General features: G+C 38.8%; 1 protein-coding gene across 1 annotated transcript in view; it reads right to left on the minus strand.

Moving 5' to 3' along the window:
• Positions 1-934: 934 nt before the first annotated feature.
• The window catches only part of nell2b (neural EGFL like 2b), an 83,237-nt gene continuing 60,318 nt past the window's right edge, over positions 935-23,853 (minus strand). The window contains exons 16-20 of the mRNA XM_036576820.1: positions 14,490-14,630; positions 13,288-13,481; positions 12,608-12,784; positions 5,215-5,442; positions 935-2,272 (exon numbers count right to left, since the gene is read on the minus strand). Of these exons, the coding sequence (XP_036432713.1) occupies positions 2,231-2,272; positions 5,215-5,442; positions 12,608-12,784; positions 13,288-13,481; positions 14,490-14,630 (782 nt within the window). The 3' untranslated portion in view covers positions 935-2,230. The remainder of the gene's footprint in view (positions 2,273-5,214; positions 5,443-12,607; positions 12,785-13,287; positions 13,482-14,489; positions 14,631-23,853) is intronic.

Below are 23,853 nucleotides of genomic sequence, written 5' to 3' on the forward strand. Positions count from 1 at the left end.
AGTCCACAAGTGAGAAGACAATGGATGTGTAGCTGTCAAGAAGGTACTGCTGAGAAAAGGACATAGACAAACAAAAGGAAGAAAAATGCACTAGAACATCAAAACTGAACATCTGAGATGTGGAGTAAAGTTTTAGGGACTAATGAGTCTGAAGTTGAGATCTTTGGACGTTACATAAGACTCTTCAAACCATCTACAACCTTCAATCAAGCATGATGGAGGATCAGTGCAAGTACATCAGTACATCAACGTCTGCAGTTGGTGATTTGTTTTTGATTGAAGGGATCATGTTTTCTGCTGTTCTTCCTGAGGTTGTAAAATAAATAACTTGTATTTAGTGACCATCTTGACTGGGAATTAAATAAATAAAGGGTGGTTCTCTGATGTTTGAACAGTACATGTACATGGACACAATTTTGCCTTTCGATTTACTTACTTTGAGCAGCTACTGTGTTGATGTAATATATTTTACGTGAAAATGAGGCACACATCTGAATCAAGTAAATTTAATGCATTTTCTTTTTTCACCGTAGGATGGCTTGGTTCTCTCTCCCTGTCAGAGTGGCACAAATGACGGTAGACCATGTTGGGCATCTGTTAGATCACATATACAGAACTGAGCAGTTAGTGCAGGTTCAGCTGTCCTACGTTGATGCGTGAGCGGAGGCTCTGGAAGATGCAGCGACTGCCTACACACGTCAAGGAGGAAGCACGTGTTACCCATCGCTCTGCCAGGTTGGAAGATATAGAGCTGTAACGGAGGCCCCCAGTGAGTGAGAACTGGCAGTGACTAACATTGGCAGAAAATGCAAAAAAATAGAAGTAGTAATAGCAGAGTATATCTTCAAAGGATTTGAATAATCAACACAAATTAAAAGCAGTTACTTTGAAAGCACAGAATAACTTCTCTGGCCAAAAACAAAAGGAAACAGAATTAGAATTTTAATGGAAATCTTTATTTCACCATCACACGACACCAAGCCACTGAATAAATTAAACATCAATTTAACAAAAAAAATGTACAGCATAAAACATCAAAGTATAGACAGATTTCTGAAAAGACGTGAAAACTCAAACAATGTAAACTAGCCAAACACCAAAGGTCTTTCTTTTCTCTGGAACAGAACGATCTGCAATACTGCAAAATAGTCAACACTGGATACAATCATGCCCATGGAGGTATGTATGTGGTTCATTTACAGTGGGACTGACTGCATGGGACTCTGAAATTTCTTCATAATTAAATCCAAAGTCATTCAGAGAGGGTTAATGTGAAATGAGCTGTTCTAGAGAAACATACAGAGTCAGAATAGTTCACAGTGGTGGTGATAGGAACCAGACATCTGAAGTATTTAATGCCACTAAAAGCTCCCTCAAAGAAAGTTGCTAAATGTAATGGTTATGAATACATTGTGTGATGCTTAAAACACTGTATTAGGATAGTTCTGAGATAAAGTTTTGGCCTGAAATCTATTTTTTTAAATTGATTAATGGAGGAGAGGTACTTACAGGGTGCGCGGCAAGGCAAAATAGTTTCCAAAGAAAACTTATCTTTTTAAACTTAACACTATTTTACCACCATCAACAATACATATAAAAATTCAGTAGCCACGTGTAGGTTCGCTGGTGGTTTTGGACAGTAAAAAAAAAATTGCTATATTTGTGTTATAGACATTGTGACTCCTGGTTCCTGTCATTACCATAGTAAACAAATTTGACTGTTCATTTCTCTATAATAAACCATTTCACATCAAACTACTCTAAATCTCAACCATTTGACCATGTAAAAATGTTAAAAATCAGTGGAATGTCCCATTAAGCCTTCCTGCCTGGGATACACACGCATCAAGCATCTCAGAGTAAGAATGCCAAGAAACTTTCTTTTAGTCTGAGTAATTAGATTTGTTAGAGTATCACAAGCAAAAGCTGTTCCTAGGTCTGCCTACTTAGACTGAGAAGTCTGACATATGCGATCCACTGCTGAGCAACAGCTGCGTCATGTGTGTTCCATTATGGTACATCAGTAAAAAACAACAAAAAAAAACAAAACAAAAAAAAACAAAACAAATGAAATTAATGAAAAAAAAAAAATGATGAAAAATGACACTGTACACCAAGATAAGAGGAGATATTAAGACAGAGAGAGAGAGCAAGGAGCAGTGAGAGTGCAAGAAAAGAGAGAGAGAAAGAGAAAAGAGCTGTAACAGAGAGAGTTGCCTTTTGGATGGCACTAGAGGCACAGAGGATCCACAGAGCAACAGACATGACCATTCTGTAGAGAGAGAAAAAGAGTGAAAGAGAAAGAAAAAGGGGAGAGACGAAACCGAAAAATGTTAGTATAGAAAACTGACCCCAACCTTAATTAACACACTCTCCTGACCTAGGCAACATTTCTGTATCTGTTTTTCTATGCATGTGTGTGTGATTGTAAGAAAGCCTGCACAATTCAGTCTCTCTGCTGATTCCTTTTTCAGCGGAGCTGATACTGGTGTCCTTGGCTAACCATTCAGCTTGTGTCTCAATAGGCAGAGGAATTCTTCTTTTCTGACTCTGGAGACCTCTGCTCCATTTTAAAGCAGCTTCTTAACTGTGGCCTTCACTGCTTCAGTTCAGCCTTAGCTTTTCTCTATGCACAAAGCTTCATCTGCTGCGGGCCCGCATAGCTGCTTTTCCAGACGTGGGTCAAAATCATTTTGAAACTTTCCAGGATTGAGAATAGAAGACTGTACTCCTTGCAGAGGACTTGAACCACTAACTGTATATTTGATATATATGATCTACACCTACTGGCCCTTCCATTAAATACACTTCCTTGTATAAATGTGTCTATATATCAGCTCCACTTACCACAGTAGAGGTGGACTGGTAGTTCTACAATTACACACTGCGGTCCATCTGTTTGTCTGCATACTTTGTTAGCCCCCTTTCACCCTGTTATTCAACGGTCAGGACCCTCACAGAGCAGGTACTATTTGGGTGGTGGATCATTCTCAGCACTGCAGTGACGCTGACATGGTGGTGTGGTAGTGTGTGTTGTGCTGGTACGAGTGGTTCAGACACAGCAGTGCTGCTCGAGTTTTTAAACACTGTGTCCGCTCACTGTCCACTCGATTAGACACTGTTACCTCGCTGGTCCACCTTGTAGATGTAAAGTCAGAGTAGCTCATCTGCTGCTGCATGGTTTGTGTTGGTCATCCTCTAGTGCTTCATCAGTGGTCACAGAATGCTGTTGTCTGGATATTTTTGGTTGGTGGACTATTCTCAGTCCAGCAGTGACACTGAGGTGTTTAAAAACTCCAGCAGCACTGCTGTGTCTGATCCACTTAATGAACTGGCCAGTCGATGTATACACTCATTGGTTGGAACATGCAGCCACTGTTTCTCTCACTATATGTTGGTGATACAAACCGAAAACTGTGTGAAATCATGTAGTTTTCTTGCTCAGGATCATGTTCACATGATGAAAATAATGTTACTGAATTACTGCCAGGACCACTGCCTTCAAAACATGGCATTAGATAAAACAGAGTAAATAAATTGACAATAAAAAAGGCTTTTGCCTGTCAGGTTGTGTATAATTATATTATGCCAACACTGCTCTAGACCTACACTTAATCTTTGCCTGTAAATCTCAAAATGATGTTCTTCTTCTCTGAAAGTATTTGCCTTTCCCCATCACAGCGCAAAGTATTAAGCTGGGACAATAAGATCCCCCTTGTAATCATATTCGAATCTGAATATAAAAGATTCTTCTGCTAAATCTAGTAGTAAAAGACAGCTACACAAATGTTTGATCACCCCGTCAAATGACGTTTTGTTGATTTTCTAAGTGAAAATACACTATATTGCCAAAAGTATTCACTCACTCATCCAAATCATTGAAATCAGGTGTTCCAATCACTTCCATGGCCACAGGTGTATAAAACCAAGCACCTAGGCATGCAGACTGCTTTTACAAACATTAGTGAAAGAATGGGTCGCTCTCAGGAGCTCAGTGAATTCCAGCGTGGTACCGTGATAGGATGCCACCTGTGCAAGTCCAGTCGTGAAATTTCCTCGCTACTAAATATTCCACAGTCAACTGTCAGTGGAATTACAACAAAGTGGAAGCGATTGGGAACGACAGCAACTCAGCCACAAAGTGGTCGGCCACGTAAAATGACAGAGCGGGGTCAGCGGATGCTGAGGCACATAGTGCGCAGAGGTCACCAACTTTCTGCAGAGTCAATCACTACAGACCTCCAAACTTCAGGCCTTCAGATTAGCTGAAGAACAGCGTAGAGAGCTTCATGGAATGGGTTTCCATGGCTGAGCAGCTGCATCCAAGCCTTACATCACCAAGCGCAATGCAAAGCGTTGAATGCAGTGGTGTAAAGCGTCGTCATTTGGCAATCCGATGGACGAGTCTGGGTTTGGCGGTTGCCAGGTGAACGGTACTTGTCTGACTGCATTGTGCCAAGTGTAAAGTTTGGTGGAGGGGGGATTATGGTGTGGGGTTGTATTTCAGGAGTTGGGCTCGGCCCCTTTAGTTCCAGTGAAAGGAACTCTTAATGCTTCAGCAGACCAAGAGATTTTGGACAATTTCATGCTCTCAACTTTGTGGGAACAGTTTGGGGATGGCCCCTTCCTGTTCCAACATGACTGCGCACCAGTGCACAAAGCAAGGTCCATAAAGACATGGATAAGCGAGTTTGGTGTGGAAGAACTTGACTGGCCTGCACAGAGTCCTGACCTCAACCCAATAGAACACCTTTGGGATGAATTAGAGTGGAGACTGTGAGCCAGGCCTTCTCGTCCAACATCAGTGTCTGACCTCACAAATGTGCTTCTGGAAGAATGGTCAAAAATTCCCATAAACACACTCCTAAACCTTGTGGACAGCCTTGCCAGAACCAAACGGATTAAGAATCAGATGTCACTCAAGTTCATATGCATGTGAAGGTAGACGAGCAAATACTTTCGGCAATATAGTGCAAGTTCACACATCCTCTACAGAGAACACACATCTGCACATTTTAGTGCACAAATGATGTTTTAGTTTACTTTCCAATATTTTTTTAAAATAAACAGTAATTGTGCATTATAATGTGCAGAAGTGTGTTTTCTGTAGAGGATGTGTAACTTATTTTCACTTAGAAAAACAACAGAACATGTCATTTGACCGGGGCGTCTAAACTTGGGCATACGACTGTAAGCTGTGAGTGTGTGTGTTACCTTGCACTGGCAGAGCGAGCACTCTGTGCCGTGTTTGGTCCAGGCGGAGCCACTGAAGCGTGTGATGCCATACTCATCCACGCAGGTTTTGGTGATGTCGTTGCGCACTGTGTCGGCCTGGCACGGGTCAGAAACGCAACGGGGACAGCACTCACCCTCAGGAACCACCAGGAACTCACAGTCCAGCACAGGCGCGCACGGCACGGGCCAGCAGTCCACCTCGCCACGCTGAGAGACAGAGAGACACAGTTGAAAAGCTCTATTCAAGCACAAAACAACTTCTATAAATTTACAGTGGAAACACCTCAGTGATGTACTGAATTCCTTAAACACAGCAGACGAGGCGAAACAGGTCCAGCTTATTGACAAAGAAGTTAAAATGTTGGATTTTGCAATTGGCTGTTATTTGTAAAGCACTGGTGACTGCTACTTTGTGCAGTCTTGAGCAGCCTGTCTCTGAATGTTGTAGCATTTTCTCAGTATTTTCTCAGTATTCCTTGCAGTTTTGTTTTCCAGTTCATCCCATAATGTTATAATTAACAGATTTTTGGTAATTGCCACTTTTGTAGTCGTGACAATTGGTATAAGCGCAGTAACTGCTGTAATGCGATGTTCAGTTCATGGTGTGATTGATATACAGTGCTATGCTGCTGTGAAAAATAGCATAACAGTTCTCATAACTATCAAACAGCATACACGAATGCTCAAGCATTTGCTACCAGGAGCTACCTAGACAAATTAGCCCTGTTCGTCTACTTCTTTGCATGTTGTACAACAAAATGTAGTAAACCAGAGGGTCCAGACAGCTGTGGGTGCACATTAAAGCACATATGAATGAGTACTTTAAAAAACTTGAGAAACTGCTGTAAATTACTGTAAGTTTACGCTAATTATTTTTTTTGTAGTTCTGGGTCAGTAATCGTTTTACTTGTCATTTTACTTTTATTTGTTTTAAAATTTTCAAAATTCTTTCCAGAATTTTCCAGGTTTAAATGAAAAAAATACAGGATTTTCAATGTGGCCCCATTATTTGCTATTTAAGTGAATATTGAACAAATAGTAGTTAATACTGGATTCTCTGTTTAAATAGTCACTTAAGTAGCCTTTTTTCCCCACCCAGTGGGCAGCTAAAAGTGAGAGGAATTTGAAATGATGTAAGATTGGATATTTAAGATTTATTTGGGGTTTAGAAAGTAACATAGAAGTAATGAGAATTGTGAGATTACGTTTCCCTGGAATTAATAAGTAAAGTGATCCCATTACAGAGACAGTAACTGGTCAGTGATGGGTCAGCTTCTTATTTTGGAGCATAATCATATTTTTGTTCTTCTTGGAGCAGACTGTGTGTCCAGCTAAAACCCTGAAAGGCTGATTTTGGACTATATGTTTGTGATTTGGCTAACTTCCCCGTGGGGTATGTTTGTATATTGCTGCCCCAAGCACTCAAATTTTTCACTGGATAGCTAGCATTAGCATAAGGGGCTAGCTATAAGGATCAGCAGCATTGTTCTGTCCTCAGTAGTTTATGTTTACAATTAATGAACCACTATTCTTAAAGGGGACATTCCCCCCTTTCTTTCCCCACATATGGGACATTCTTTTATTATAATTACTACATATAAGTAGTTTCTTCTTATTATTAAGTTTATATTATGAGATACGTTTTTCATAAGTTCTTCATGTTCTGTGACCAATATGGCAACATGTCAGAGGGCAAAATGCCTCTGGGACAGCATGCTGCATGGAAAATATGACACAGCACTGGGACTGTGGAACTGTAAACCGGTTATGTGTTGTGGTGGTCAGAGAGATTCAATATGAGGCCTCTGTATCAGATACAGTATCAGATAAAATCTGTTTCTGTTTCAAATCTGATGCTTGTCTCTTTAATCTATAGTCCTTTCATTGAGGTACACATTTTCCACACATGGGACTCTGTGTCTATGGTGGTGTACTAATTCCAGCTAATGTGTTATAGTACTCTCGGGACACACAGCTCGTACAAATCTCATTACATGCTTCCCAGCAAAATCTCATTATTTCTGCTCTCGGCTTTCCCCTTTGCAAACATGCAATGGGATTCTCAAGGACAAAGACATGGACCATTCCGAACAATATCTGGTTTTGGGGAGTGAAATGGGAAGGATCAGGTTGGCTTTCTCTTTTCTACTTTAGGGTTTATCTCCCATTAGAGTAACATGTTTTAGCGCACACTGCAGGGCTTCTCTGGCAGACCTATCTACCAGTGATAGGCTTGCCTCAAAGTCACTCGTTGTATGTAGGGATGTGCATACTGACTTTGCTCATGAATAATTATTGAGAAAAATATGCTTACTTTGAAGTCAGATCACTGGTTCTAGCAGACTAAACATTCAATAGCACCAAGGAAAATATATCAGCACACAAAGGAGTACATTAGAAAGCATGTGTTACTAAAAAAATAGCCAAGGGAAACCTTTTAGTCACTGCAGGTTAAAGCAGATGAGGAAGAACTTTAATAAAAGGAGGCTGCCCCTCCAGATGAGCCACCGCTAACATTCCCTGCTCACGGCATAACCTGCAAGCTGACTGGCTATTTATACTGAAGGGTGGGGGTTTCTCCACAAACAGGCGCCATGTTGAGCGTGACAAGCTTTCCCATTCATATTTCAACCAGTGACCAGTCTCCTCCTTTATAATGTCTCTTGCTCCGCCCTCACACCTACCAACTGAAAACTTGATGAGAGGCAACAACAGGGTCCTCTGTTATACTCTTCAGACACTGACCAAATGGACTGCAGGTCAAATATTATCTTAAAGAGGTTATCTAATGTATTCATGTTGTCTGATGTGGTAAGTAGAAATGCACTAAAGGTTAGCAGTCATTAGTTAGCAACCAGTTGTTTGTGATAACAGCATGGCTAGAACACTTCTCAACCAATCAGATTGTGCCGCCAAAACTAACCGTTGAACAATAGCAAATGATCCCAAATAAAAGCAAAAGAGTCACACTTTACCACCCTGTTAAAACATAAAATCACCATTTCACTTAATTGCAGCATAATTAACACTCTGTGATTTCATTACTAGAATACAGCCAACCAGAAGATTAAAGCAAGTACTCGATTACTCATGCACATCCCTCGATGTAACATGTATGCAAGGGCAGAGATCCCTCTCTCCCTCTCTCTCGCTGTTTCTCTTTCTAGTTCCTGCTGGTTCTGAGGCAGTGTATTTATTCTTTTATTCCACGCTCATTACAAACCCTTTTTCATGACACTGTAGGCCGTGCACATCGCCCTGCACCTCTCCCCCTCTTTCCTCTTTGTCTCTCTGTCACTCGCCCCACCGCCGCCACTAGTCTTTCAAGTTCTGTGTTCCATGTTTATTCTGCTTGCGAGGGAATGATAAAAAAGTAATATAATGAAAAACACAGTTGTGGAGATGGAGAGAAAAAAGTAATGAAGAGAGGCATAATCACGCAGCATGAGAAAGAGAACGAGATGGGAAGAAAGCAAAATCAAAGCTTATCTGATGAAAAAGTGCCTGTATGCAAATATAAATTGCACGAGATGGGTTGCATTAGGCTAGATGCGAGTCTTGCGTCTCCAGGAATGAACAAGGCAAAATCAAATCTGTATGACTTATGTTCATGAGTGCGGTACCAGGTTTGGTACAAATTAAAGCTAATGCCACACAGTTTATGTGCAAGGCTAAAACACTGTCCTCTAAAGCAGGCTGTAAGAGTGAACTGAGAATAGGGCCTCACAAATAACAGCTTGTGACTTGTTTCATATTGTAACGATTTCCATTGTTTCAGACTTTTTTGGTTTTCTGAACTTTTACAGACATGAAAACTCAGTGAAACAGATGACAAGTTCAGAAAACAATCCCCTGTAGCAGGGTCCTGCAGTACTGCTCCTGGGAGAAAAGTTTAGTGATTTTAATATAATGCTCTGGTGCACTCTGAGGCTAAAATACAGGAGTAATTGCTGTGGAATTATTTTGTTCATTGAGTTAAAAATCCATGCAAATACAAGTCATTTCCAAATACTGCACTGTTTTCTAGGTATTTATTTATTAAAAATCTGTTGCTTACCATAGCAAAGTCTATAGGTCAGTGTGTACATAATCTGTGTAAGGACATCTCAGTTTAAGACCCCACATCTATTATAAATAAAATCCATTTTAAAAACTTCATCATCTACTGCCTCCATAAGTAGAACACATAAGAATTACCACTTTGTCTCATTCAGCTCTCACAGTCTTATGACATTACACAGAAATCAGTATGTTCTACATCAATTTCAGACACGAACTAAATGGAAGCTGACTGTGTTAGTCACTAGAAATGATATTTTACACCTATTAAAACCTTTTTACCCATGATTTGAAAGCTACTGCAGAAAGAAAACTGAACTTTCTAAAATGAAACCATACTGTAAAAAATGATTTAATCTTTTAACTTGTTAGCAAGTTAACAGAATGTAAAACAGATTATTGTTGTGTTAACTTACCATTAGAAGTTCAATAAACTCAAAATGTTAAGTTAAAATACTGAATCTTTTTTTTTTTTTTACAGTGGAACTTAACCACTCACAAAACATGCCTCTCTTCTCATATTTTGGTAACATTACCTTAGCTACTATTGGCCTATGAAAATGAAATACTATATCTGTGAGTTAGCTGAATAAAGTCCATGAACTGCTGCTGAGCAGGGATTCTCTCTCTCCACCCCCCTCAAACTCTTGCTTCCAAAAATGAGAAGTCTTCAAATCTGCAGGGCACTTGAATGGCATTTTCGTTGGCCAAATTTCACCAAAATGCGATGAGACTGCATGTATGTTTTAGCTCCTGAATAACTGATGTCGTATTGGCCATAAAATTTTCATACTGGTCCGACCCCTGCTGAGAGGACAGCGGGTGGCTGTAATGCTCCGACAGGTCTGAAACCTCAGCAAGTGTGGTGCGAGATGAGAAAGTAGAAGCACGAGTAGAACCTGTATCTGTGCCCAGATCGATATAACAGCTGAGATTTAGTGGCCTTGTGTAAGCTGAACTTTATGATTCAATTCCGCTCGAAAAGGGAAAAGGTTCCTGGATAACGAGAAAAAAAACGAATCCCTGGAGGAGGTGGTGGCTGAGCTGGAGCGGTCCCAATCTGCAGGAGATCTGAGCCTGTGATCTGTGGTACACACTCTCTCTCCAGCAGCCATGCCCTTCCTCACACATTTTATAACTAATGGCATGGTTTCTAGAGCATTTTACAGGAACCTCCTCAAAGCACAACAATTTTCACATTTTTTGCACAGATTTAAAATGCTAGAACATGTTACATTTGTTGCCAAATCTTGACTGCAGCACTCAATATGCATGCGAGTAGCTTCGCCATGGTAATCTGAGAAAATCAGAGCGTCTATGGCCTCTACACAAACCTAGCCTCCAAAAGGAATTTCTGCACTTGGGTCAGGATTTCCTAAGAAAGGGTATGCTCCATTAATTACTATTATGTGAACCTACTCCTGGTGCATTCTAAAAGCTAACCTGTTGGGTTTTTGGTAGCTTGATTTACGATTGTAGCAATGTAATCAACACTGGAACATCATCTAATGCACAAATGCATAATTCAACATACACTGGCCACTTTATAAGGTATTCCCAAGTTTTATCTATGATAGGGATGTGCATTGTGATTAATTTTGATATTCAAGTTTCAACAAGAGTTGATGAACGAATATCTGGTTACCTGTGAGCAGGAAAAAAGTACTTGGGCCAAAATTAATGTATGACCAGAGACTTACTCTTACACTTACTGAACACATATTCATTCATACAATGATTTCTTTTTTTTAGCTCTTGTATACACTGACCATCCAATCCTGCACTTTTTTGGGGCAAAATGCTGGTTCTTCTTTTACTCTGTTCACATAAAACAGCAATGAGGCTGAATGTTTCCATTAAACACCTTAGCCTTCAGAAATTAAGCTTTTTCCTCTGCATTTAGTGTTGGGCTCACAACACGAGTGCAAATGGATCATTATTTAGTCTCATTTATTTTTGACATAAAACAATTTTTAATTAGTCTTACTTAATTATTACAGATGAGCCTCATATTCGTAGTCTGAGATATTCCACTGTTCTGTGCAAGTCTGGGGATGTAAAACATCTGGTGTTTGTGATTTGTTTTTTGACTAAAGGCACCATGAACGCTGATAAGCACAAATTTTAATACATCATGCAACTCCCTCTTGAAAACATCTGACTGAGAAGAAATTCGTTCTACAGCAAGATAACAACCCCAACCACACTGCTGAGAAGATCAAGACGTATTTATCAAACACAGACTACTACTGGTGTTCCCAGAACAATAGACTGACCATCACAGAGTCAACGACACTACTGAATGTGTTTGGGATTACTTGGAACATGAGAAGAAGAAAATACAACTTCTAAGACTAGAAGTGCGAAACGTTTTCAGTTCTGTGAAAAACTGAAAGGAAGGCTCCTGGAAAGAACAGAAGCCGTGAGACAATTTCTGTTAGAAAATATGAGTTGACATTACTACTACTAATACTATATTAACAGGGTCGCATTATACACACAGGTTTACTTTGGCAGTGTTTTAGGCTATGTAATACATGAAAGCCTACACCTCGTGAGCCTTCCTAACATTTTGTTTGACTATAATTTTTAACTATATGTATTTTTTTAATTAGCACATAGCATGTAAAAACATACTCTAAACAAGAGCTCAAAATGGCTTCTTTACAAACACTGAAATTTATGCTAAAGCCTGAATAGACTGATAAATTAATGTGGTAAGCCAGTTATTAATATCAACATTACTAAGCTGTGCTAAAGCCTGAGTAGACTGATAAATCAATGTGATGATATGTGATTAATCTCAGCGTTACTGAGCTCTGCTAAAGCCTGAGTAGACTGATAAATCAATGTGATGATCAGTTATCAATCTCAGTGTTACTGGGCTCTGCTAAAGCCTGAGTAGACTGATAAATCAATGTGATGATCAGTTATCAATCTCAGTGTTACTGGGCTCTGCTAAATGAGAGCCAAAATAATGTTGAGAATTTTGTAACTTCATTTAAATAGGTGAATTTTACACATTAATAAAATGAATTACATGTAGAAAAGTGCCAACAAGTAATAGTGAGGAACAGTGTGAATTAAATAAAAATTACAACAGCAGTTTTTTCCACGTGAATATTCATATCTATTCTAAATGTACTCTGAATATGTTACTTTTTTATGTACTCTAATGGACTATGTTACGGAACACATTTAGAAAATTGTTTGTAGTATTCACCCATCACTACGTTTTCAAAGAATTCTGCCAAACACTGCTTAGTGTCTATAATCAGAATCACGTGGCTTTGTTGTAGCATAAAGGACTCACCATGCACTGGCACTGCTGACAATTCTCCACCCAGGTGTCTCCATTGTTGTATGTTAGAAGGCCATTCTGGTGCAGACACTGAGAGGTGAGGCGAGGGTCACACTCTGGACAACACGACACATCCACTGTCGGGTTCTCGCAGTCGCACACCATCCGCCTACACATCACCAGACCAGTCTAAAGAGACGGAACGAATGAGTGCGATCATTATTTCCATCTAGGGATGTCCCAATTCAATTTGATATTTTAATGTATCAGTATTGGCTACTTGAAGTCTGATCAAATTCCAATTCTTTTTTACCTCACTGCAATTTATTTACACCATTGTCACAGAACTAAAATAAACAGTCATAATCCACACACAAAAACAAAACAATCATAACACTACCAAAAATGTCTCGGTAGGGACAATTTTAACTAATTTTGATCATCACTCAAAAAAGCTAGCAAACATAACCAGCATGCACGCTTTGAACAGGTGTACACACATAAATTCATATTTTTCAATAAAACCCAACAAAAGTTTATTTAACTGCAGAAACTATGTGATTCATTAACAAATTAAAATCATTCTAAAAAAAAACAAGCGATGATAATAAAGGTGTCCCAAGACTACTTTTCTAATTTCTATACTGTATTCACTACATGTCTCCTAAGTGGGTACTGCTAGCTGCGCTCACCTGGCAGGAGCAGACGGAGCACCTATCGTCATCTAGCACCCAAATCTGCCTATTGTGCTTCACCTTCCCTTCGTGAACGCAGTCTCCGGTGCAGTTCTTCCCATGAGGGCACCGGCAGTCATAACCTCCGTCCATGTTAAAACACACTGTGTCGTTAGCACAGTTGTGCCTCCCCGTCTCACACTCGTCGATGTCTGTGAAACAGCAACAACATACACACATAAATAATTACATAACTATTTAGTTAATGACTATATTTACATTAGATTTACTCTATTTGTTTATGGACACTATTTTCATGCATATATAGCATATATAGATCTTTGAGGGCTTGTAATGTGCATTCGGGTTGTTTTCTGCCCTATGCACCTTAAAATGTGCAATGGTGGCAACCATATGAAGCTCTAAAGAAATGTCAGGTCTTGGGATTATTGTGGGAATAAAGTCTTTGCATTAAAAAACCCTGAGAAGTCTCTCTAACTTTCACACAAGTAGCTAATCTGGTGATGGCAGCAACACTCAAATGAAATTCACACTGAAAACGTGCAGCTCGCTAGTATTAAATTGCTGAATAGTTTAGGATCATTTGGATGTACAGTGGAGGTCAAAAGTCTAACACCACATTGAGAATATGGGATTTTTTTTCAATAATAAAACAAAGAAAAGTTATAACAAGTAAAATGAAGAAAAAATATTCATGATTCTGTACTATTTCTAGGTCACTATTCAAATTGAAGTAAATTCAATAATGCAACACTGACAATTTTGAAGCCTACAAAACCTATAAAATGGTCAACATTTTTTTGAGTCTTATCTCTTCTATTGTAACATGTGTTCTGATGACTCTCAGGTGGATCTGATCTACTCATGAGAGGTTTTTGTCACTTGATCAGCTCAGGGGGCAAACACTAAGAAATTCTTTTTTTTTCTTCTTCTAGTTCAACCACATGATAACATTGCAGAACTTTTGGAAGTTATATACATTAATTTTTATACCTTGTACTGTCTCCATTTATGACTTATTCTATTATGTTCTGACGTTTTGTAACAGCAACTGGCATAGCTGCACATTTCCTCAGGAAAACTGCCCAAAAAAGTAGCTGACCAGTAATCCAATCAGAGAGACTCAAACGTAATACGATGAGAAATTAACGTAAGCCACACTCTAATTTAAATTCTTACTCACAATTAGCTCCTCCTACCTTCACACGACTCCCCGTTGGCTGAAAACATCCCATTGTCATGGTAGCCATCGCGGCATTCACAGTGATACCAGCCCGGCAGGTTCACACAGGTGGCTCTACTGTCACACTCCACAAAGCCATCCGAACACTCGTCAATGTCTGCCACATGAGTGAGAGAGAAGCAGTGATAAGAAAGAGAGAAAGATGGATACATTGGCAAAATTTAAGTTGTTGCTGAACTTACACTTCACAATGTCATTTGCCAGAGCTCTGGCTCAAGCTAGTGCTTTGCCAAAGTAGCACCCAAACTGCCAACACAAATAAACCGTGAGTCTTTGAGCTTCCCTGCCCCAACATAGCCAAAGCCCAAAAGACCTGATTCGCCTCTATTTCCTCCCCCTACACAAATTGTGAGGCAAAATTGAAAACCAAACAAAAGGTATCTTGCCAAATAGCAACACCTTGAAGCTTACAACACTATTAAACACAGATATTCAGGGTCTTTTCAACTTTTCCCTCTGCGTTCCTGATTTTGTGCCATCATAAAGGCCTATGTTATATGCCCTTCATGGAATCCGTCAATTGGGTGACACTTCAATTACAGAGCCTTTCAACATTTGAGAGGAACTGAGTGGTTTCTGGGCAGACCTGGCATTTACCGCAACATTGACCGTGACACTGTTTTTGAATCAAATCTATCCAGCTTGTCTCTTTTCAATAGACACATTCCCTTTGGCTGATTTTAGTCACTAAACTTCAGCAGCTGCCATTCTCTTTGTGCTGACTGAAACAGCTTCAAGGCCATTCGGTGTAAGGTGTACAGAAGCTGAATACCGTCTCTGTGTGTCCTTGTGCGTCCGCGCATGCGTCATCTTTATACTTCTTTAAAGCTGAATGGTGAATATTTTAGTGCATTCCTGGACTTTTAAGTGGCTCACATTGACACAGTCGCTACTGAAGTCACTGCAAGGGCATCCTCATTAACGTTCCCATTATAAAGACCATTCCACTCAGTGATCATATACCCCACGTCTGCACAGCAGCAAATATCAACAGTGGCTTCTGGGAACCCTGGCTGCCTTCGAAAAAGGGGTACTAGCTATGAAAAATCATTAACTGCTTTAAGAAACTGTGCCTGTTTCAGGAAAATAATAGGACAACACATCCTAACAGCACATCCCGAAGCTCTCTGCCCTCAACTGCCGCATATGAATTCTGCAAGTGATGAAAAGCCTTTGCGATCTATAGAGAAGAAAAGGGCATTTTTCTTTAATGAGCTGTACGTTTCCTTTGTAGTGGTAGAAGAACTTCTCTCCTCGAAGATGTTCTCAAAGATTTCACTCCTAGAATGTCAAATCTCCACCAAAACAGAACTGAGCCTAAAAAAAACACCAAACCCAGAAAAAAACAGCACTACACAAATGACACTGAATAATAAACAGATCTAGGAAGTGTAACAGATGACATTTACTCATTTTCCTCCCTCAATACCCTCATCCCACACCCCACCCTACCCCATACCTTTCCTCAGAGGAGAGGTTGGCATTTGCACTGTCAGTAAGCGATAGGGACTATCGATTGGGTGTGCATTCACAGTCGAGCCCCTAGAGCGAGTGCTGTCCTGCAGTCTTGCCACCAATTTGTCAGGGAATGTCACGGTTAGACAGCACAATGCATGATCTTCATCTTAATTCAACACAAAAGGAAGAGAAGCCCACAGGGCCCAGATCAGAAGAGATACACAGTCCTCTATTCTCAGTGAGTAAAAACCAGCTCTGAAGTAATTATTTTGTGTTTGCCTTTGTTCAGGTACCTTGACACTATAGTGACAAACACACATTGCACACTGACCTACACGGCATACAAGACTTGACTACGGCAAACCACCAGCCAGAGGAACTCAAACTAACATCTCAAATGCATGTTTTTAACTTATTATTTCTGAGTCAAAAAAATCTGAAATACGTACTGCGTGTTTTTGATGTTCTACAGTGACAGAATGACACGAAATAGCCTACAGTCACTGGACACAGATACCCAGAATCAGTATCAGGCCAATAGAAAATACTGGACCAGATATCAGAGAAAACAATGAATGAATCAGAACTGATTTCTTAACAAATCTTGTCAGAACTATTACAGAACTGCTTGTAGCACAACATAACTATGGAGCCTTAGTATTGAGCCAGAATTACTATTAATTTACTCTGAAGCTGCGCTTTGTAAGATTTTTTTCTAACTGAAAAAAGTAGCATTACTGACTTGCTAAAAATATGCGAGTGCACTGCTGTGATTTGCCCTGTAAAGCCTGAAGTAATAATTTTAAAGTCAGGGGCATCGGGACAGATTTCTTGGCAGTTTTCTTGGAACGTCATTTGTCTTTACATAATAATATTACAAGCCGAGGCTCAAAAAGAACATCCAGCACGATGATTAGCTCTAAAATGCAAAATCAACATTATATATAATATATGATAAAGATATGATGCCAACAGATAATAGCGGATACTACACTTACATCCTCAAAAGACACATCCTTCACGAAGTTTGGACTGAGTTCTCTTCGAATATTCTTTCTATATGCTTGCAATCATCTGATTCAATTACATGCTTCCACCTGAGAGGGCTCCAAATCCCTAAAAATTACACACTGTAGCTTTAAGCTCACTAGTTCTGTACACATTTGCACTGTAAGTGCAGTGTTTTTGTGAAAGTTGTTGGCTATATATTTTTCCATGTTGAGTAGCAGAATGTTTGTGTGAGCAGTCTGAACATGGTATCATTAAGTGAGGTGCTTCAATTAAAAACAGCCCACTTTAAACCTTCATATTGTTTTAATGAAAAAAAGCTCATTAGTATTACTATCAGCAAATACCCCACTTCTGAGTATTGGTTTCAGAAATTAAAAACAGTGGTATGTACAGTTGTATGCAAAAGTTTGACCATTCCTGGGTAAATGACATGTTTTGTTGTTTTTCTAAGTGAAAATAAGTTAACACACCCTCCACAGAAAATACACATAAACACAGCAAACTTTTAATGCACAATTTCTATTTATTTGCTGAGTTTAACATGTCAGAAACAAATAAAACATAAAATATAATTATGCCCTAACTTTTGCACAGGGCACACTTAGTTTTTATCCCCACATGTTAAAATCAGCAAATAAACAGTAAACATGGTGAAGTATTTTCTCTGTAGAGAATATGTTAAACCATATGCTCTGCTCTTGTTTGTGCTTACAGATGTTAAGCAAATTAGCCTGTAAACATAAAAAAAGCATAATCACCGATTACAAGTGGCAAATGACTGGCATATTACACAACAACGCAGCTTCCTTTGTCTCTATATGTTAGAGGCTGTGGAGCCTCAGGGTCAAATCATTAACATCAGTGAGTATTCTTTAAAGAGCAAGTCCTCTTATTCCCTTTAATGCGGGCGCTGCCTCATCCCACACAGATTTCCTTTATCTGTCCTGCTCTCCTTTTCTCCTCCCTCCTCTCTTCTCTTCTCACTAATGAACAGATTCACACCCGCTGCTCAGTCTCCACAGAGTGAGTGCGGTGCTGGGACCCTCGAGGAAGCACAGGGCCTTTGTTGTGTCACCAGTGTGTGTCAGAGCGTGTATGCATGTGGAAACGCTGACAACCACCTCCTCAAAGGTCAGTCACGCACACACAACGCTTGCACATGTGATCTGCTGTACTTTATATCCCTATAAAGATTTACAGTGAGTATCTGAGCACTTCTCCACACTGCCAGTGATCCAGTGAGCTGCCAGAGGTACACGCACCTGGACCAATGGAGCAAGTGGAGCACCTGGACACCAACATTTTTACTGGGGGGAGCAAACATATCCTTTGCTCTCCATTTGGTATGTAATTAACTGCATGAACATGAGTTTAACCAGATTATTGTAATAGTAAAATAGTGAATAGTAAAACTGAAATATGAATGGCTTAAAATACATTTTATGCTAAAACCTTATCTCAAGACTCTCCTTAAGACATAAAAAAACGATATCTCAGGGATCAAGCATCTCAACTGTTTCATGTGCTAACACTCTTTTTAGACCCTTTTAGAGGCATTAAACATTTCGGGCATCAGGTCTTTTTAAGTATACAGAAAAACATCTTAACTCTGAAAAATCAGTGGAATTCTCCTTTAAAGGTAGACTAATTCTATTATATAGTCTTTCTTACTGTAAACAGTAGCCAACAGTGATTGTTTAGGCCAGGGGTCGGCAACCCAAATGTTAAGAAGAGCATTTTGTTAAAAAATCAAACCACCTTGGGAGCCACAACATTTTATGTCCATTTTACCATCTTGGCTGTAAATATGACTCAGTATGTGCTAATGTACCAGTACAGTATAAAAAATATAAGCGAAAATGCAGACTTACTTCACTTTAAGTTTTTCCTCCGCTATTGCCGCTTTTCCCGCATCTCTGGCAAGAAACTTTTTTTATTAAGTCGCTTCTCATTTCTCAACTTCTTGTTCAAATTTTCCTGTTCCACCTTAAATGGTGCCTGAGGTGCCAGAATGTAACTGCTGCACTATTTAAGGTGGAATGGGAAAATTCCAACAAGATGCTAGCCAAAGAGAAGCTAACTTCAGCTTCGCAACTTTTTAGTGCTGGACAGTTTCTCGTTGCAGATTAAACATGTAAGGAAACCAGCTGGAGTGCTTACAAATGCAAATAAGTCCATTTGTCTCCAAATTTTCGATGTTTGTCTTAAATCTTTCTCTTTGCCTTTTCGTTAGCTCCTAGCTAGGCCAGATCCTTATCTGCATTGCTATGGTGACCAGCAGTCTGTGTGCCAACCTACAGGATTATTTTATGTTTACCTACAAATCTAATTCTGCTGTGGAGCCACATGTTGCCAACCCCTGGTTTAGGCCGTGAACAATCAGTGTCTTGCAGTCAGTAGTAGTGTAAAGATAGCTGTCGTCCTCATCTAAAGGTAATGCTGAACTAACAACTAAACTATTTCAGAAGTATTCTGAAAAAAAATATTCTGAAAAATCTAACCTTTAGACTAGTGCCTGTTTCTTAACTTACTATTTTTGAGTCAGGAAGTCCTACTTAAGCATTTGTAATTGCAAATAAGATAAATAAGATACAATAAGGTTATTACCTTGAATTATTGTGCAATAACCAAATAACCAAAGCTAGATTAATCTACTTTCAGTGCACAAAACACTTTCAGTTTAGTTTTACTTTGGGGAAAAAATGCCATTTCCTTGACCGCTCTTGTGCACTGAGGGAAAATGATTTGAAACAGCCATGTAGTTCATTTCATTACTATTAACTATGCTAATGGTTCTCTTTTCTACAGCCTATTATAAGGTATTCAAAGCCTTTCACTCAGAAACATTTTTCATTTAAGGCTTGATTGGATTGGTGTCTAATTAGACATGTTTATATGAAATCTTTTATGCTCAGATCAGATCAACATTCATTGAAAATCAAAAAACAGCAGATGATGCTTTCATTGTGTCTTACTGTGAGGAAGAGCCTCATATCAAAGACTCAGAACTGCCTGATTACGACTTCTCTAAACCCTGTTTATGCTTTGAGCAAAGCCAAACCACAGAGGACCTTAAAAAGAAGCCGGCCAGGAGCTTTATGAGCTAAAACCTTGTGTCTTGCGCTAAAGAAACCTTGAGTTCACGTTGTTGCCATGTTGTTAGTTGCTAAGCATCCTACATTAGTTGCAAACCAAAAACATTATGAGATACTGAAATAAAGTATAATATACACTTTGAGGTAAGAAACATTTAGTTTGCTTTGCTGTTGAACAACAGCAAGCAAGAATAAAACACCAAAATCTACTGATTAAACACTTCAATCAAATGGAAAACTCATCATTTATGCACACATTAAAAAAATTGGTTATAGTTTTAAATCTTAGAACAGGAGCTTTCTGAATGAAGTTTAGATTGAGTTACCCAAAAAGATTTGCTCCCATAATATCTTATTATCAAAACAGGCTTACTTTTCTTCAGCTGAAAATCTGTCAGTGAAGCAGTGTGGTAATGAATGTTTTATGGTCTGGATTGTGTCTGAGACGTGCACACTCACAGCAGGCAGAGACTACCGCTCTGAAGTACAGGTTTCGTTAGAGATAAAAGATTTCTGTTTTCATGAAGATGAAAATTTTTATGTCTAAGAAACTTTCTCCCCAGCCAGAAGAACACATCTTAATTTTTCACTCTAAAACTCAATTTAGCAGAAATAATTCCTGGAAGAGCTGGAACAGTACAGTTAGCTCTACTATACACAAGGTATTTATATCTACATTGAACTATATGAACCATTCTATTGAATTAGTTCAAACTGCAGTCCCAGTTCCAATATATACAAAATCACCTTTCATAGGGTACTTTCTATTAGGAGGTGGCTGTCCCAAACCCAAACCTCTAAATTTCTTTTTTTTTCTTTTAAAGTGAAGTTGAAATTTGTAAATTTATCATGAATATAATCGAAATTAAAAAAAGAAAACCTTCTAAAAGTGATGCTCTACGTTTTCACTTCACTACCAAAAAGCAAAGAGTTTTAGTCAGTAGGCGGGGCCTTATTTTAGCCACCCCCCTGCATTTTAGAGCAGGAAGTAAGACTGCATCCCTGTCCCTCATGGCTGCATGGTGAGCAGTTAGATCTCATTGTTTTGAAGTAAATGTGTTCCCAAAATCTGAAAATCAGTGTTTAACATTAAGAATTGTCACTACTGAAAAACATTTTCTGCAATTAAGTGAACTTGTGTGTTTTAATAAAAAATATGATTTTATGTGTGTACAACTGTTCAAAGCTGTGTTTGCTAGTCATGTACTGGCCACCATTTGAGTTCTGCTTAAAAATAGCACATCTGATAAAGTTTCAGTAGTATTATGATCGTTTTGGTAGTGACAAAATGGAATATTCCATCATTTATTTTAACAATATAAACATAATTACGGTATAGGGTCACTCAAAGCAAATGGATGTGGGTCTAAGTCATTCAAAAATCTATAATGTGTTTTGAACTCTGACTTTGAACCAACACAGCAGAATGATTCATATAGGAGTCATGCTCCTTTTACAGATATTCAACTCATGAGCAGCAAAAAAGTGACAAGTTCAGAATCCCACTTCCCTGTAAGGGGGGGTTTGGAGGCTATGTCCCCAGGGAGAACATTACAGTGATTTTAACACGAACATGAAGCAATCTGATAAGTTCGGAGAATAAAGTACTTAAGAAGTAACTGTAGAAAGACTCAGCAATTATACTTTAACAACTATGTCAATATAAGTTCTGTCAAAAACTGTACTGCTATTTGTTAAAAACCTTTTACATAACATACCAAGGTCAACTGGTCAATGTGTATGAAAATTGGCAGACAATTTCTCTTTTGAAACACCCACTCAACAATTTTTAAAAGCAGAGGCCATTCTAAAAACCTGCCCATCATTTGTGTTCTATCTGCTAAAAGGCCTGTACTGACTCCTTTTTTAAATGAATGTATGCATCTATCTTTAAGAAGTGGTATGCTTGGACCCCAGTTATCGCTGCATGCAATGTAACTTGTAGATGGTTGCTGAGCTCTCACAGTGGCTATGAAAGTACACAAAAATCAATGTGTTCTACAGAAATTTCAGTCAAACGAAATGGTAGCTGAATGTTGCAAATAAAGATAATTTACAGATATTAACCTTTTTGCACCCACTGTTTGGAAGTTGCTGAAGAAAGAAATATGAATATCTTCACTTTCCTTTCACATTTCAGATCCCTTCTGTTCCACAAAGTTTCCATTTATCATACCGTAAGGCAATGAATTCCAGCAAGGTTTTAACTCATTAAAAAATAAAATACCGTATCAGTGGACTGGCCAAAAACATGACCATGATCTGCTATTGGGAAAGAGGGAGACTTCTTCAGAACAAGACCCCCACCTTCCATTCTCAAATTAAAAACCTCTTCAAATCTACATGATTTACATAATTCAAAATGTAACACATTTACTCCATCTTTTAAAGAGAGCACAAATAACTGGACAAATTAACAATCACCTTAAAGAAAATGGTCAGGTTTAGTACTTGGACGGAAAAGATCACACCCATCTCTTTGTGAAGCACTTCAATGAACACTAATCTAGCACTTACTGAAATGTACTGTATGGCACTGGTTCTACATCTGAATTCTGTGTTTTTTATCTTTCTGTCTAGGTATCAGCTCTGTCTTTTCTTTCTGCAGGGTTTTAGCTCGAGGGTACTTTGGACTCACTAGAATATACTTTTTTAACCTGCTCTGGATGTGAGCATCAACAGTGTATCTTCTCAGATGATGCGGAGATTTGAGTACATGCTTGTTTTGGGTGTTTCCTGTCTTCAGTTTTGTCTCTAGTAAATAAAATACCTCCCAAAAACTCTCGGAGGTCATGCTGGTATATTCTGCTCTTTATTGTAGTTTTTGATAAATCTATGTCCATCTTCCTGCATAATGTTCTGCATGCACTCAACAGTTTTTCTTCATGATTGAAAGTTTTCTTCAGTCATCCACTACCGCTGTCATCTGCGCTCTACCAGGTCATTTGCTATGGCAGAGCATTATTGCTTTTTCATGATAAACCAAACAATTGATTCTGGCTCACCTAATCTTTTAGCTGTCTCTGCCTGATTTATTCTGATTTTTCAGACTTACGATGGGCTGCTTTACTCCCACTGACACTTCTTTGTTCTTCAGGTTGAAAGACAACAGCAACAAACTCCAGATTCAAATGAAGCATCAAATGTCAGCTCTTCAGTAATGAATAATAATGTAATGACCCTCAGCAGCTAATTTTTGGCTCTCTTAAATTAGGAGAATAATATATGTAAAGTATTGTTATTCTTACGCTGTTCACCTGATATGGACATATACAGCACTGTGTAAAAGTCAGAGACTATTTGTTTAATTTTACAGTCAAAATGGCCATTAAGTACAAGTTATTCATTTTTCAATGTCAGAACAAAAAAAGTAGAAACATTTTTTTAAAAGAAAATTACACAGAAGTCTCAACAACCTACCCTTTGACTTGATTATAGCTTTCCTTGCTTTCAAGAGACTTGCTTTTAGTGTTTCAAAGAAATCTGTAGGGATATTTCTCCACACTTCCAAAGTTCAGTCTTACAAGTTGGTTGTATTTTCTGCTTTTCACGATGCAAGAAATCTATTAAACATTCAATAATGTTGAGGTCTGGACTCTGGGGTGGTCACTCCATTGTTCTGTAAAACACCAGCAGCTTCTTTGTTTGCACCTTCTTTTTTGTCTAATGTCTTTTCTCAGTAACAGGTTCTTGACAGCTACACATTCTTTCAGACTCATAGTGTTGACTTGTCTTCTCTCAGTGGAAGGATGGACA

This window comes from Colossoma macropomum, unplaced genomic scaffold, assembly GCF_904425465.1.
Source record: "Colossoma macropomum unplaced genomic scaffold, Colossoma_macropomum, whole genome shotgun sequence".
NCBI lineage: Eukaryota > Metazoa > Chordata > Actinopteri > Characiformes > Serrasalmidae > Colossoma > Colossoma macropomum.